Genomic DNA, 18,366 nt, shown 5'->3' with positions numbered 1-18,366 from the left:
GAGTAGTAACTACTTGGCTGTTGACACAACACATTTCACATGTGACTTAGTTATTTCACCTCGGTATTATCTCTGGATTTTCGGTCACGGTTTTTGATTTTCATTACTAATGTACTGTTTCGCCCCTGTTTTGTCTATCACATAGCTCAAATCCCAAACTTAGTGTTCATTCATCGTAGTAGGCATCTACAGGTTATTATTAATTAAAAAGAAGTATGGCTACCAAAAATGTAAAACACTTGAAAAAGCGGAAACGACCTGCACCACCTGTGAATTCGGAAGACAATGACGAAAATTATAATGATGGTAAGCATTGTGTGCCTATTAGTGTTTTAATCATTGTTCCAGACTTTACACAATATGTGTAGGTATGCAATTTAATGCAGTCTGCAATGTATCAATATATTTCTAGCCAAGAGTTCACGTCATTTGTAGTTTGTAGTTGAGGGATTGAAGTTTTGCATATTGATTAATTGACAGCTTTTATCCGTCAGTTTTTATGTCTATAGTCAATTGTTACCTGCGGTATGCGGATAATTCCCCACTCATTATTTATTATGAGTACATTATTATATTAAAAATGGATTTAAAAGTTTTAATAACATGTTTACCTCGTATCCAACAAACAACTTTTTCCATATATTTATCTAAAAAAACATTTTTAGTTGAAGAATATAAATTGTCTACCTTCATCATTTTTATATTTATAAGAATAAATGTTGATAACACGTACCTATGTTTTAATGTTTAATCTGTTGCTTGTTATTTGCTGTGTTTTTTTTTCTAAAAACGTCAAGTACAATATGTGATATTTGTTAAGTCCCATGCTTTACAAATGTATACATACATACCTATATGTATATTTTTATATATATGTAAGTATGTAAAAATAGTCTAATTAATATAGGTAATTTATTTTTTATCAGCAATTCAAATCAGAGTGGGATCTAATTATCAGGCTGACATCCCAGAGCTTTTGTCACAGCCAGGTATGTCTTTTCATGAACATTGTTATTTTTATTTAAACTTTATCAACGTTATGATTATATGATGTCACGATTTTGTTAATTACAGAAAACAAGCATAAACAGCGTCCAAAATCACTGTTAGTTTGGTTTCCGCCCAAAAATATTTCAGAAATTCAATGTACTGTATCTCATTTGTTTTTAAATTAAGAAAATATATTTATAATTTATTTCTTACAGTAAATGATTACATATTGTTTTCAAAAAATAAATATGGTTATGACACTGAACAGTGTTTAGGCTTATTGTACTGGAATAAACACAATTTGAAAAAATCTATTCGTGATTTATCCATGTTTTCACCCCAATCAGATTGGTCCATTCTTGATAAGTCTAACTTTGAATCTGCCTTTAACAAGGTTGGGAAGAATTTTGCACAAATTACAAAAATGGTAATTGATTACCTGATATACAATTAAATTTAACAATTTAAAACTCATGTTTTAGTAAATTGTTTTTTTTTTAGCTTCCTGACAAGTCATTAAAATCAATAATCTGTTATTATTATTTATGGAAAAAAAAAAAAACTGAGCTGTTGAGTGTTAAACCAACAAAGAAATCGGAACATTTTTGTGCTGACAAGATTCAAAATGGCAGTAGTTATAAGCCTAGTTCAGCAAAATCAAAGCCGGATAATTTGGTAAAAATAGCATATTATTATCTAGTATATTAATTAGTTAATTACATAGTAAAAGTTATATTAATTTTATATTAGTAAAATATTAAAGCCCTTGACTGTGTCACTAACTAATTTAAGCAAAAAAAATGTTATGCACGTTTGTTTATGCAAAAGAAACATTTTTTGTCTGTTTATTTTTCCAACATAGTTTATTAGACTGGCAGTCATTAAAGAAATTTTTTTATTTATATATTAAACTAATGAAATGTTACCTTTCCCCTCATGGCCTCGTGATGTTTTCTTAGAACTAGCTGCTCTTTAAATTTTGTCATATCTAGGTTCTGATTGATATTTTTTAAATTAAACAATAATAATTTAATTTGTATTTTGCAATGTTTAGGACTAATGAAGGTATTAGACCAATACTATGCTACAACTTCCAAACCATTTCCATTTTAATTTTTTTGTGATAGTATTCACCACTACAAGACAAGTATGTTAATAATATTATGATAATCTTCAATCTATTGCATTTGGATCAAATAGCCTAGGAGGAACTATCTTATCAGCAATGGATGATGAGGTTGGGTTATTAACATTGATGATAAAAGCCATTGTAAAATGAATAAGAAGTATGATCAATGCTGAATATGTTTTCATCGCATCTTGTGTATGTACATTCAGCTTCCTGAAGATTGTCAGGGTAGTGAGTGATATCACTTGACATTTTGTTTATTGACTATAGTGCCCCCTTCCAAATCATGTACACTATTATCTGACGATCATACTTCTTATTAATTTTACTTTACTATTATTAAAATTTTGTGTTAAATAAGTATTTGAGAACCTTTTTATTGTTATTTTTAATGCCAGATACAGTCCAACAACTAAACTATTGGACATATGCATTAGAAGATTAAACTATATGATACTGTATATAGAAACAATGAATCCAATATGAGTTACATTATTCCATTTTCAAGTTTTGCATAATGTCCAAAATAAAATTAAGGGAACATTTTAACAATACAATTCATTACTAACTTACAAAGAAGTACATATAACATTTATGTGATTTAATGTTTCATTATTTTTTAAATTGTCCATTATTTTAATTGTTATTCAACTATTAATTTTTTTATAAAGACACTTATAATTTATACTTAAATAAAAATGATAAATAATGTATTATACTCATTTTATTTGTTGTAAAACCAATATTTCTTAAACCATTTTTTTAAGTCTAATATTGTGTAGGGTACATTTTACAATCTATATGCTATAATGATGACTATTAGACCATATGATTTTTTTCTTTAACAATGTTGGTTGAGTATATTTTGTTGTGTGAAAACTTAAACTAAACGTCATATTACCATTGAGTATAGATATACTAAATATTACTTTTATTGATGGCATCACTGTAAAATAAATAAAGTATAAATAACCTATCTTTTGAAAAAATCCATAAACTTAAAAAGTATTTGATCTAAATAAAAAAAGTTGCCAGTTACACAACTATATCCCAATTATTTATGGGAGCTGAAGCACCTCATTCAATTATCTTAAAAATAACCTAATTTAGTTTTGACCCTATCTTCATTGTTTATTGTTATTAAAAATAATAAAATAAAAATTTTTTCTCTAGTTTCCTTATTATTGTATATTATTTACTTTTAAAGTGTTCACAGCTACTTTCAAATTTAACTTAACAAATTTAAAGTCAGATGTGTCAACATTTGAGCTCGGATGTTTATGCACTTGAAACTACTGTAATATTCATGCACTAAAAATTATGAAATATGCAATCAAATTATGTGCTAATAATGATAAAATATGCATTTTTAGCCAATAAAAAATTATTAAATGAGTTTGAAAGTTAATTTATCTTGAAGAGACTATGAGTAGTTACAGCTAAGCCCATCCAACCACCATCTAGTTGCGTTTAAAAAGCTGATTCCGGATAGTATTTAGAACAGGTTCATTAAATTGTTATTTTTCCAACTGATGTAACTTCTATATTTTTCAAGTATACAGGCACATTTGCCTTAAGCGCTAAGAATATCAAGTGAAAGAGGGCTACGCATGGCATCTCAAATTAAATTCTCATTTTTTTTCCTGATTTTAAAATTAAAACTGTTTTCGTACTTAGTGTGAACTCAATACTTATTAGTAGGGTTCAGAAGTTATGAGAACAAGAAAAGGCAAAATATGCATTCAAATATGCAAGAAAAAATTATAAAATATGCAAAAACAATGTATTCATTTATTAAAAGTGTGTTACTTATTTATTAATATACACGAAAAAAAATTCTAAATACATATATTAAAACTCTAATATATAAAAAAAAAAATATGGCACTTTACCTGTTGGTGTTTGAGATTTTATTGAATTGACAAAATAGTTAAATAAATATATTTTCATTATTTATGAAATACAAAATAAATATATGTTAAATAATACCTGTTAAGTTGTTTTTTGCGTTATTAGCGTTGTGTTATGTAACATTATTTGAAATAAATTGGTCAAGAATGAAAAAATAATAATTTTTGTAGAAAATATTAAATATGCGAAAATCAATGAAAATCGACAAAATATGCATTTTAAATTTTTTAATTCAACATTATTTAGCTCAGATTTCTATCTTGGTCTGCTATAATTTGACAGCATACAGAATAATATGCAACTCATATAACTTCCAAACCCTACTTATTAGGTTAAGAGTTTACTTTGATTGCTTTATTTTAATTAGTATCTAAAATATCTTAAACTTTGTTTTTATTAAGATTAATTGAACTAATTGAAGTAAATAAATAAGGTCAATCTGTAAATATTAATCTCGGTATATTTGTTAAATTGTGTTATTTGGAAAATATTTAAATGTAACAAGAGATAAATTTGATTATTTTAAAGAAAAAAAATGAGTAAAAAAGAAAATTAAGTGTTTATCTATTTGTTTAGTTTTATTTTCTTTTCTTATTATAATAAAAATTTACATTATTGGTAATAATGTACTACATTTAAAACAATTGAGTATGTTCTAAGTATTTCCTTAATTCATTAAATTAAAAGTACACTGTTGAAAATGTAATTTCTAAATAATTTTTCATTCAAAATTTAAAGATAATGCTATTTTGTGAAGGTAATATTTTTATTGAATTTTTTATTTTGCATTTTATGACAAAGTACCAGAATAGTTGAAACATTTGATTCAAAACAGAACTATAAAATTAAAATTTATTTTATAGTAATTAACTCGGTCGAATATAAGGTTTGCAGCATATATTATGTAATATTTATGATTTATTGAAGTTTAACATACATTGAAGGTGTATGGTTGTATTCCAATATTAAACAAAGATCATAGTGCTCATGATATAATAAAACAAACCTATCATAATTCGGATTAAAAATATTCAAGTGATTTAGAAAATTCCAAGGTACTCAAAGCTGAATATTTACACTTTAAAGTTTAAAGAATTACTTTTAACATAAACAAATTTATTATGAAATTTCAAAACATTGTCAACATCTCTTATATTAAAATGTATCAAAGATGAAACTTAAGAAGAAATGTTTTCATATTTAGAAATAGTTATGAATGTTATGATAATGTATTTGTGTATTGCTGTGGTAAATTGTATTGATGAGCATTTATTTTCCATTCTGAAGTGTAAAAATTACATAAACATTGATAAATGATTGTTTAATGTATCATCTTTATTAAATAGGTATAAATCAGATCTTATAAAATATATGTATATCATTAATTAATGATATTGAAACTGCAAAAGCTAGAAGAAAAAAAATTGTTGTTTAAAAAGTTTATATTTTCAATACATATTTTAATATTTTAAAAATGACGTTGTACATAATTTTAATTTTTAAATACTTAGAAAATATAAGTGTAATAAGTAATTTTATGACATTCGTGGAAACAAATTTGTTTAATTAGGTAATATAAAAGCATGAAAGAGTACAAAACTCACACAAAAAAAGTTTTCAAGTTATCATTAAATTCTAAATCAATACAGCCAGAACTACTAAAAATGATTTCGATAAAACCCATTACAAAAAATAAATAAATATTATTCAAGCAAATATTGGGATATATAGAATACTAGCTTAAGTACATAACACATCATTAAGCAAAGCTCAAAAAATCACTCATCCCATTGGTGTTAAAGTTGGTTGCTGTACACAAAGATTAACCTACCAAAACACTTAATTTTTTATGTTAAATTTATGTAAAAATATGTGATTTTAGTGATAAAGATGATACAAGTATCAGAATTTAAATATAACATTTGTTTTGGCTTTTTTTTTAAATTAAAAATTCTAAAAGGAGTGTTTTAATTACTTGCATATTGTTGATTTATTTTTAATTTTGATAAACACATTTTAAATATTTCAAAAAAAAAAAAAAAATTTACCCGGCTACAGTTCATTTTGGTTTTTTGATTATTTAGTAGTAGACAATTACTACTTTTATTTGCAGAACAGTAGAACAATTTAAAGCAAAGCCTAAAAACTACTTTAAAAATTTATTTCAAAATTACTTAGACGTATGTATTATAGCCATTATAAAGCATAAAATAAGATATCATTGGCATTTTCAAATCTACTCATGTATTAATTAAAAATGCTTCAATTTAATAATTTTATTAGTCAATACAAATTAGATTAAACATTTAATTTTTTAGCAATCTTCTTTCTCATTAAATCAGTTTTTGTTGGTTTTTGTTTCTAAAATAAACAGAAAAAAAAATTTAATTAATATAATATAATTTAATAATGAGTATTCTTAAAAAAAAAAATCAAATATAAATATAAAAATATTTTATACAAAAATATAGGAATCACTTAACATCATTGTTAATTTTGAACAGTTAAAATTATGTTTGTATATAATTTACTCTATTCAGAATAAAAGAACAACAGACGGTAGACAAAAGCATTCAGTGACTGCACACATTTTCACTACCATCTACCGGCAGTCATTAGTGGAGGTCTGATAATGTAAAATTCAGCTAGAGTGAGCAAACTGGCAAACTTTTGTTCTGAATAAAGTATGCATCAAATAAAAAATAAAAATAAAATAGGTATGGATATCGAATTTCAGAATAAATTTACTAGAAAAATATACTAGTAGTACTTGGCTAAATTTACAATTACAATGTAAACATCATAAATATGGTGTACAATTAACCAATATTCAGATGTAAAATTTCCTATACCAAAAACCAAAAATAGAATTAAGAAATTTAATCATCATAAAAACCAATCTTTTGAAATGCATAAATTTATTAATAAATCATGCTAAGCTGCTAACTGATTCTTATCATATGATCTACAAAAGTATTTTATAAATACATTATTACCTTTTTATTCATTTTTGGTTTCATTTTTTCTCCTTGGAAGTTTTGACCACTTTTACCCACAGGTTTGGTTTTTTTTAAATATGGCAACGGTCTTTGGTTGAACACCTTATTTGTATTTTTTTTAGTTTCAATCCTTTTGATGCGAATTTCTCTATTTTGAACCTTTTTCCCTTTTATTTGCATAGCTAATTCAACAGATTCTTTAGTCTGTAATGATAAACACATTAACTAAATATTACAAATCAATTTAAATAATTTTTTCACTCTATCAGAGATTAAAGTTAATTATTTTAGTAAATGTAATTATATGTAAGTTACTACAGTTTGCACATGGAGCAAATAAGTAAGCTAGTGGTTTTCTTTATTTGAATGCTATCACTTACAAATTATTTCAGCAAACCAACAATAATTGTTACAGAGTATTATTTAAACTAATATTATGTTATTAATTAAAAAAAATATATTCAGTTGACTTTGTTTTATAATGAGTATTGATGTTTTTATTTGGTAGGTATAAAAAAACAAATGTTTAATAGATAAACGGTCGAAACAACTAGTTTGGGCTAAAATTACTGATAAGCATTGGCTGTCTATTTTAAATAGATTGTAATTATTTTTCACAGATTTTTATTTATTTATTTATTTATATATTTTATTATTATAAAATTTTTATAAAAATAACCCTAGATTTTTATAAAATGTAGACAATCAAGCATAATATATAATATCGTTGAGCATATATATTTTAGCCTAATAATCTTAAAATAAAATACTATAGTTCACTGTGATAGCTAGAAAATACATAAGTACACATTTAAGATAATTTCAAAATTTTTAACTCCTTAGGTTTGCACATGCACAATATACATAACTTGGTTTTTTTTGAAAAGCTACTTATTGTTTTTACCAGTAAGTTATAGATAGATCTTTTTTTATCCAATGATGATGATCCTAAATCTAAAATTGACTGAGGCTTACATGCAGAAAATAATTCAAATTTTTTGATTTTTCTGAAAATAAGCCATACTGTCTTGAATTTTTTTGCATGATTTATTTTTTAACTTATAAAATGTTCAACACTTGGTGTTCTTTTTTAATCTAAGAGCATCAGACTGAGATATTCAGTTGTATATATAAGACGAGACACACAATTGAATATTATACAACACATATTTGTTGAGAATTAATATCTTAGAATTTTAATATTTTAACAACAAAAAATACTCACTTCAAAATCTACATATCCAAAGCCTTTGCTCACGCCAGTTGCATTATCACGGACTATACGCACAGCTGATATTGGTCCACAATCTTTAAAATAATCCCATATTTCATCTTCCTGAATACCTTCATAAGAGTAAATAATTTGACTTAATATAAAAATACACTATATAAATCAATTATCATTTTCTCGGTTAATTTTTATAATTTTCAGAATGTTTAAAATTTATTTATTTCATCTTTAATATGAGTGGCCAAACTGCAGATCGTATCATAGATTTATGATGCGAGCCACATTTTAACACTTGTATTTGATGTATAATTAAAGTGACGATTTTTATAAAACTGAGTATTTTTATTTTTCAAAATTCAAGGATTTTTTTTGTTTTCGTTAGTCAGAACCTAATGATAAACTTATCCTGCATATTTTGAAAAAATCAACAATTTTGAAAAAAAAATTATTTAAAGTTTTTACCATATTGCACATTTTATAGTTATTTTCAAATTTTGAATGCATATTATATTAAGGTATATTTTAAAACTTTTAAGAACACATAAACTCACACTCTAAATATAATATAAAAATAGGTAATTATTCTTTTTCTTAATCTTCATATTATTTTTCATTATAACGTGCGACCTGCGGCAGGTACATGAACAATTCTAAAAATACCGATAAAATAAACAACTGATCCAGTTTAGAAATCATAATAATAATCTCAAAACCTGTAGGTATTGCCATATAGGTGTGAAGTTTGTGTATTGTTATTAATAGAAAAGTAGGTACTTCATAAAAGTTAATAAACTGAAAAATTTGACTGAATATCACTCACTATAGGGAAGATTTCCAATAAATATTCCTTTTTTCATATTCTGCTTATGACCCGTATTTAAAGCCATATCTACTCTAATTGTATGTCCTTCAAACTGTGTAGCGTTTAAAACCAATGATTTTTGTGCCTGTTCTATAGTTTTGAAACGTACATAAACATTGGCAGTATCTCTCTGTGGATGAAAATCTCCTTTCATTATGGACACACGTTTAGGCACTTCAAGATTTTTGACAGCAACACTTCTTAATCTAGTAGTTTCTACTTCTCCAAACGGTTTGAATAATTTTTTTATTGCTGACATTTTAACATTAACTGGGACATTGCCAACAAACACAGTTCTTGATTCTTTTTCAGTATAATCCTCAGTAGATTTTATATCCCTATAAACAGATTTATAATAAAACAAATTACTATACACACCATACAATTTTTTTAGTTATAAAAACTACTTACCGTGAGTCAGAAGTAGATAATTTTTTTTCAGTTCTACTAGTTTTATCATTAGGTATAGTTGAATTATCTTTTGTTTTTTTGTTTTTTTTAATTTTTTTTTCAAAAGTTTTGGATGCATTTATAACACCTGAATTTTTGTCATCATCAATTTGATTTGTTTTATTATTTACTGACACTAATGATTCTTGACTTATAGTTTTTTTCATTTTTTCATTAACTATTTCTAGTTTTATATCATCAGCTTCCAATTTTTGAGAACTCACATTTTTTTTCATTTTTTTTATTGATTGTTCATTTGATTTTTTCTTTGATTTTCTCTTCTTTGATATTTCTACATTTTCATTTTTTGATGAATCATCGTTCAAATTTGTTTCTGGTTGGAGTTGATCTTCGACATTATTTTTCTTTTTTTTATCTAAAGTATAAAACATTATTGTACATAAATCAAAGTTATAAGGGATGTAAAATTAAATTTAAGGGCAAGTAATGTGGCTGTATTAATGTTAAGTCTTGTTGTTTTCAATTTTTATCAGTTGGCTTTTTGTTAGTTATAATTAGGGGATGGATTTAAATGCTCTAAAAAGCAAGAAAAATTACTTAAAAAGATATGACTGCACTCATAACAGAATATAAAATGCCATAAAAATGTGCTCTTAAAATTTTTTTTAACACTGAAAATATATTTTATCTTACTAATTATTCATTTAATAATATTTGTCTTCTCTTATTATCTTTTTACCCTAAAAATTGAATCAGTAAAAAAATAATAAATAATGAAAATAAAAATATGACGAGGCAAAATAAATAATATTTTATTTTGAGTTTTATCAAATTTTAACCATTATTTTATAAAAACGTCTTAAAACATAAAAATACTTTCAACAGTAAATTAGTGTCGGACAACTTTTAGTTTTTTAATTAAACCTAACTGACATGCTGTCCAAAAAGTGGAATTATATTCAATACGTGAAAGGCTAGCGAACAGTTTAAAGATTTTATGACAATAATATTTGTGAATTGTTCAAAGTGGAAACTTATAAAACTTAACAGTTATGATGCTTTATTAATTTTTTTAGAAATATGATTATTATAAGTTGTTAGGTTCAAAAATAATTTCTAGATTTGTAATATTTAAAATAATTGGCAGTTTGAAATTAAAAATTTGATATTGAAAAATTATAGGTTTCTATATTCAGTAAAGATAAATAAAATTATATTCAGATTTTTTCAAGGTAATTTTGTAATTTGAGCACCAACTAACCATAGTGCCTATATCTTTTTGTGGTAAATATGCATCATCTATAGACTTTATATAATCAATGAAATCATCATGCAAACAAAAATAGTTTAGCAAAACGTGGACAAAAAATTGAAAAATTGAATCTTTTATAAATATATTAAAAATTAGAAATTTTAATCCTCATGAGTCACCAGATGTTATATCAATAGGAGAAGAAATAAAATGTACTATTTGAACTTTGAAGTCATTAAGTGACAAATTATGTAAGCCATGGTAATAATGGATAATTTATACCAATAGTAATTAAGGCGTTGTAATAGAATGAAATGATTAATCCTATAAAATGGCAAAATGCATTTGCAAAATCTCTAAATTTTATCTGCCTGATACCTCTCACTGACACATTTTAAAATATTATAATAAAAATTTATGAGATTAGTACTACTGGAGTGAATAAGAATTGTGACTATTTTGACTATCGCAAAAAAAGAGTATTTTAGAATGAGAACTTAGTTTTTTAGATAATAAACTTTCAAACGGTGTTTGGCAATATAAAAGTAATATATATAGGTCAATAGTTTGCATCAGATAAATGAAAATTTTTACCTATAAGTGTGGAGTTTGTTTGTTTAATAAGAGCATTATAATATACATTGTTTAATGATATATTAATATCAATTTGATTATAAGCTAAACGGTTAAGTAATTTACTGGTAACTTATAGTTTATTAAAGTTATTATAGTCTAATCTACTTTTAGTTTTATATAGTTAACAAAGATGTGAAAAGATTATATAGTTTTTATTATTACTCATTTTTTGTAATCTAATTGCGCTATTTTTTTTATTTTTTTTTCATGACAATCTTTAATTCTTTTTGTTAATGCAATTTTTGAATTTTAATGAGAAAGTAGTTTGTGTGGGAGTATAAGATTAAAATAGAAAATTCTAAACACTAATTAATACATTTTAAATAATGAATTGATTGTAGGTAATACAATTCAGGTATGTAGCATACAAAACTAGTAAGTCATTATACTATTAAAAATTAAAGTTATTATTACTTTAAATAATATACACATCACTACCTTTTTTTGTTTTCTTTATATTTCCATTGGATGCAATCAAATCGCCCAATGCTCCGACTGTGTAATCATCAAACATGATATATCTGTAAAATTAAAACGTGTACTTGATTAAGTACCACAGCAACAGCAAACAAATTATTTCATTTGTGGTCAGTAAAAGTAAGTAATCAATTTTTAGTTCTGAACATCGAAAAAAAATTTTAAAATCAAATGTTTAAGATATTGAGGAGTACTTACAATTAATACAGGATCGTGATTGAAATAAAATAATTTCAGACGAAATTGTTACTTGATAGAATTATTGTTCAAAACAAATACTTATTAATGGCTGGGTAACACTCGTTCTAATTTCGAACAGGCAATTCGAAACAACAGTCTACAAATGAGTAAATGGCGGAATACAGAATTAAGACATTATTTTAAATTTAAATATTATTATATTATTATCAATTTGTATTTTCACGTGTTTGTAGCGTTTTTAAAAATATGAAAATTGTTATCATGATTATAATATTGTTATTTGCGTTATCAGCATAAACAATTATCAACACGAAGTTCGTATCACGATCACGATTATAATAAACGATTCATGGTTATTATGCAATTATATACATTAAAATCTGGCAATACTATTAACAATTTAATTATTGTTATAGCATGATCACGAAGATTAACAAGTTTAAAATTAGAATATTAAATATAATAAATCTATAGTTGTAATATATAATTATTCTGTAAGGTGTTCCTTAATTTTTGATTTTAAAAAATGTTTGATCTCACCCCTAAATGTGTGCGTATTATGTATATTGTGCAAAAGTTCCTCATAAGTTATTCTTAAAGTGATTAAAAAATTATAAAAATACATTGGCAAGATTTTAAGTTCAAATATTGACTTGATACGTAAAAATTACGGCAATTTTCAAATTATCTTAGATCGAAATTCATAAAAAATTTTCTTTTTAATTCTAAGATTTGAGAATTTAATACAAGGCTCATAATATATTTTTACAATAGCAGTTGAAAAATAAAATAAATATATAGCCATAATTTTTTTTTTTACATGTATTCAAATTTTAATTTTGACAACATACGTAAAAATCACGAAAATTCGTAAATTATTTTATCCTTGAAATTCATAAAAAAATTTCCTTTTATAGGTACCTAAGATTTGAAAATTTAATACAAGGCTTCTAAAATATTTTTACAATAGCATTTGAAAAATAAAATAAATATATAGTCACAAATTTTTTTTATAAGCATTTACAGTTCAAATTTTGATTAAATACATAAAAATTACGGCAATGTTCAAATTATCTTAAATTGAAATTCATAAAAGTTTTTCTTTTTATACCTAAGATTTGAAAATTTAATACAAGATTCCTTACAAATTTGTCAATCTTTATCACAAAAAAAATGTCCACCGGAAATTCAAATTAAATTTTTATTAGCATTTGAATTTCAAATATTGACAAAAATTCGTCAAAACCATGAATATTTGCAAATTATTTTGTAGTTCAAAATTCATAATATTGTTTGTATTTATATCTAAGGTTATAAAATTTAACACCAAGTTTTCCATAGGTTTTGCTTCAAATAGCTATAGAGAAAATTTGAAGCGTCATGATAGGAAAAATGTTTTGAGCGTTTGAGTTTTAAATTTTTATGAAATCGCGTAATGATAACGATTTATCCTCAAACCAGATATTCGTATATCTATGATAATATAAGGTATTACGAATTATGATAACTACATGATAACTACACTAATTGATTAACCATGCCATATGCAAATTGCGTCTTAATTGAAAAATAAAATATTTGTTTCAAAATAGAATATAATATGACAATATTTAAATATAATATATCCTAGACTGACAAATCATCTCCGTTCAGAATCGTTTTTCGTATACAATGATGCCTATCATTGCATTCAAATTTAATCCCATCCATTACAGTAACCTACCTACTGTACAGCAGAGCGATATCCATGACTTATCCGCTTTATAATATTGTTTATATAAAATGCTGTTAAAACTTAAAAGCTATAGGTATTCTGTTTATGTGTATTTAGTATATTACATTTGTCTAACGATCTTTATAATTATTAATAAATAGTAAATACTAAATATAAATAACATTTAGCATTATTACGTCATATATTTCGTATGTTAATAAAAAAACAAAATATTATTTATTCAAATATGAAAATATATCTTATTATAACTGCTAACCAATCATACCATTGGCTATTTTACAAATGAGTAATTACGTGTATTAGTGAATGCACTAAGAAAAATACATATATTATAATTACCTATAATAATATAATGGGGCCTACTCAATTTTTGTAGGGGGCCGGGGTGAGAAAAAATTTAAACCTCGGTAGTAAGCAATAAACATGCACATAAAATAATAATTAACTAAATATAGGTAATATAACATTTTATTTCAAAGCCACAAACAATTAATCCAGAGGCGTCATTTGAGGTGTGCAGCCGTGCAGGGTATGCTTATCACTCGAAAATTTGCAAATTATTTCAAGCTAGAAATTCATAAAAAAAATTTTTTTAAATCTATGATTTGAAAATTTTTAATAATGTATCCTAGACAGATTAACCGTCTCCGTTCAGAATCGTTTTTCGTATACAAATCATTGTATCAACCTATCATTGCATTAAAATTTAACCTACCCTAGTCAGTGGTCCACCCCACCCCCTAATGTACAGCAGAGCGATACCTACTTACCCGCTTTTTAAGTATTTTAATTCATAAAAATCGAATTTAGGACGAGTAGTTTATGAGTTATAAGTATTTAAAGTTTAGACAAGCGGAGTAGTGGAAAAATATTAATTTTGTGGGATAACCCGTACCACTCCAATCTAAACTTTAAATACTTATAACTCATAAACTACTCGTCCTAAATTCGATTTTTATGAATCAAAATACTTAAAAAAATATTCTGCTTTAGAATATATGAAATTAAAACTCTATGTTGTCATTTAAAAAAGTAAAAAACTTAAAAAAATATTTAAAAAACATAATTTTTTAATAAAAACGATGGTTTTTTAATAACTTGAAACTATGTAAATATATATTTAAAAAAATACTTTTTTTAAATAATGAGTGTTTGATAAATCAATTACACTGTATATTTTTGGTATTTAAACTATAGATAATATAAGGTTATAGCCTATTGTTATTAATGTACTTATCTACATTCAAAGAATAAAATAAAAATAAACTTAGATACAGTGTGAACCCTACCATTGTTCTTATAGGAACACCGTTTATATAGTACTCCGTAATGTCTATGAAACAGTGAAATGTGATGTAAATATTGACCTATATAACAAATTAATTAATTTATCAGTATCTATTTCTAATTTTTAACTTATATACAGCTATAATAATAATATAGACGTGCATGTCGTCTATATAGCTGTGATATGTCACTGAAAGTATATACCTAATAATATGTCGTCGCGGTAGATAAGTACTTACTAACTTACCTATATACTTAATTTAAACATGATAGAGACGAGAGAAGTAAACCCAATTCAACACATTCATTACCTATAGTGACCCACTCGTCACCTATTGTACAGAGTAGTGTACCTATTCAATTGCCCACCTAGCTTTTTTTTATTTACCTATCATATATGGTCCATCAATTTATACTGAAATTTTCCTTTTTTAACTTCCATAAAAAAATGTCAAAACGATTCTAATAACTTTGGTATAAGCAAGCGATTTATTTCTGATTTATTTTCTTTTTTTTAAAAAACACACTGCCAACTTATAAACTGCAATACTGAATATAATAATATAGTATATAAGAATATATTACATTGTTATAACTAGGGTGCGGATTTGTATGTATTAAAAATTCAAAAATATGTACATATATATGTATTTAATTTTATCCAAATATGTAATTAAAAATACAAGATATGTACCTAAACAAAAATGTTTTTATTCTTGATAAAAAAATTTTAAAATGATTAAATTAAAAAAGTACGTAAATATAAATTATACAACACTACATTATATTATTATTTTATTAATATTAATTAGGAATACATTCAAATTAAAAATTAAAAAGTAAAAATTCCAAAGTAATTAGTAAGTATTCATTCATTGGAGTTTGAATCTACTTCTTCGTCAACAAAACAATTGACAATCATATATTTTTTTAGGTTGTCAAAAGTAAATCGACGTCGATTAGGACGCAATATGTTTTTATAGCGGCTAAAGGATCTTTCCACGTCAACGGAAGTTTCCTATAGGAGCAAATTTAAAAGCCCCTAATTCTGCAATACTAAATGCATGACAACATGCATCACAGTATAAAATATTCGAATCGTTACGAAATGTTTCGTTCGGAAAATCTCGCACGTACCTCATTACGAGGTCTCTTTTTTTAGGAGCAACTTTCGGCATTTTCGATTAAACACAGTGATATAAGAATATAACTATATTAATATAATAAAATAATATTATACAATCAAAAACTAAAAAGACTCAACAAATACGAAAAACACAAGGACACACGGACACCTCTCCAATGACTAAACAACAAATAACGAAATTAAATTCACTTTTATCGAAACGTGTATAGCGATAACTGGGTCGATAATGTGTGGACTATGGACTAATAGTCGCAACTTGCGATTATAATATTTGCACACGCACGGACTGGAGAAGATAACTACTCATTATATAAAACGGCGATACATTACTAATTCTGTAAATAGCTCAATATTTAACAAAAATATGTAATATCAGTAAAATATGTAAAAATATGTAATTTAGATTAAATATGTAAGAATATGTAATATCAACCATAGCTTAAAATAATCAGATAGTCCTGTAACATATTTCTGTAAAGGAATCATTCAAATATTATCATTCACGACAAATATGTAAATACATACAAATCCGCACCCTAGTTATAACTTAATTATTTAGCTGAAACTAAATCAAGAAAATAAAATAAAGAGCTTATATTTTCATTTTATTTACCTTTATGTAGGTACTTCTATAGAACCCTGCAGTCTACTATATTATATTTATTTTAACTAACAGCAGTCATTGCCATCAATGTTAAATAGGAACAATAGAAAAATAAAAAAATTTTGTTAGTTTACAAAATCTATATACCTAGTACTTTTTTTTTATAATATACTAAAATGTACCTAATCAATTAATTAAATTATATGTGGAGTAGCTATTTTTTCAAATCTAAATTTACATTGTTTTTCACACATAATATTTAGGTACCTATTTTAAGTATTTAAGTAATATATAATATAGATATTCTGATATTCAATGTTCATAAACTAATGACACAAAATATATCAGGTTTTTACATCTTATTTTATCAACATTATATAAGTAGGTATAATTATTTTAAAAGCTATAATTTATTAACCAATCAATCTCTGTAGTTTTGTCTACACAAATATTAATATATTTTTATTTTTATTACCTACTTATAAATATTATATTTTAATTGTATACTGATGATAAATAAAACAACCTTGTTAAAAACATTTTGGTAAAAAATAAAATATATTACTGCAAACAAACAATAATCATTTACTAAAGTCTAAAATATAAAATATTTACAACTACTACCTTGATATATAAAAATGTTTCATCCTAATGTTAAAATAGAAAGTAAATACAAAATATTAAGATGGATACACTTAATTAATCCCTTTCTACCACACTTTAATAAAATACCCTTTTTTTTTACTGAATATATATATAATTAGTTAAGACCATAGAATATTGATAGTATGGTATAATCATATTAAATATTTATATGCTATTTTTACTATTTTTAAGCTGAGTGGTTTCTACAAAATCCTCTATACTTTAAGTAATCGCACCAGAAATGGGATCAAAATAATGTTCAGTATCCATACAATCATATACAATATCATTTTAATATAGGTATTATTGGTATTTATTATATATTTATCAGATACCTTACTGAAGCACGATGGAAAGAAATGCATTTGAATATTGTGTAACTTAACCGATTTATTTTAAAGTACTATCTAAAAACATTTTTATGTACTACCTAGTAAATAAGGTGTACAATTTTAATATTTTAGTAGATAATTATAATTTTTTTATAGTAATATTTTAAATAGATAAAATTATTTATGTTTACGAAATTGTTTTTAATTTTATACATTTACCATTGATCTTAATAATATATATATATTACTATTTTAAAATACTTATAACTTGTTTCAAAATTTATTGGAATATAGTAAAAATAAAGTCCATGAGATCGTCTAAATAATATTCTAAACTTTAAATTTTATAAGAGGTCAATTCACTCTTACTTTTAAACTAAGAGAGCAAAGCGTGATCTGATGAGTATAAAATTTCCTATATTATGCACTTGTAAGACGGAGACAATGCATAGGTGCGGGTATTACAATATTCTTGAATGAAAACTACCAAATTAATCATTTTTCTTTGGATTTAGAA

At 24.5% G+C, this 18,366-nt stretch overlaps 2 protein-coding genes across 3 annotated transcripts; one reads left to right on the top strand and one right to left on the bottom strand.

Annotated features, from left to right (window-relative positions):
* The first annotated feature begins 1 nt into the window (after position 1).
* On the top strand, positions 2 to 2,810 carry LOC107168271 (REST corepressor 2-like). Of its 2 annotated transcripts, XR_001506200.2 has the most exons (7): positions 2 to 306; positions 927 to 989; positions 1,075 to 1,146; positions 1,206 to 1,417; positions 1,492 to 1,665; positions 2,045 to 2,227; positions 2,518 to 2,810. XR_001506200.2 is itself a non-coding variant. In XM_015517619.2 (6 exons), exons 1-6 carry the CDS (start codon positions 216 to 218, stop codon positions 2,048 to 2,050), a joined length of 618 nt encoding a protein of 205 aa, XP_015373105.2. In that variant the 5' UTR covers positions 2 to 215; the 3' UTR covers positions 2,051 to 2,511. The 2 variants fall into 2 exon arrangements, 1 of the variants encoding a protein (XP_015373105.2); XM_015517619.2 differs by lacking the exon at positions 2,518 to 2,810 and having other exon boundaries at positions 2,045 to 2,511.
* A 3,481-nt stretch (positions 2,811 to 6,291) lies between these two features.
* On the bottom strand, positions 6,292 to 12,345 carry LOC107168262 (uncharacterized). Its single transcript, XM_015517610.2, has 7 exons — positions 12,097 to 12,345; positions 11,860 to 11,942; positions 9,534 to 9,948; positions 9,081 to 9,460; positions 8,255 to 8,373; positions 7,027 to 7,233; positions 6,292 to 6,391 (listed from the first exon to the last, which is right to left on the bottom strand). Exons 2-7 carry the CDS (start codon positions 11,933 to 11,935, stop codon positions 6,329 to 6,331), a joined length of 1,260 nt encoding a protein of 419 aa, XP_015373096.2. The 5' UTR covers positions 11,936 to 11,942; positions 12,097 to 12,345; the 3' UTR covers positions 6,292 to 6,328.
* Between the last annotated feature and the right edge of the window lie 6,021 nt (positions 12,346 to 18,366).

This window comes from Diuraphis noxia, unplaced genomic scaffold, assembly GCF_037042655.1.
Source record: "Diuraphis noxia isolate RWA-SAM2 unplaced genomic scaffold, SU_Dnox_SAM2 contig0001, whole genome shotgun sequence".
NCBI lineage: Eukaryota > Metazoa > Arthropoda > Insecta > Hemiptera > Aphididae > Diuraphis > Diuraphis noxia.
This window is presented reverse-complemented; position numbering and strand designations above follow the sequence as displayed.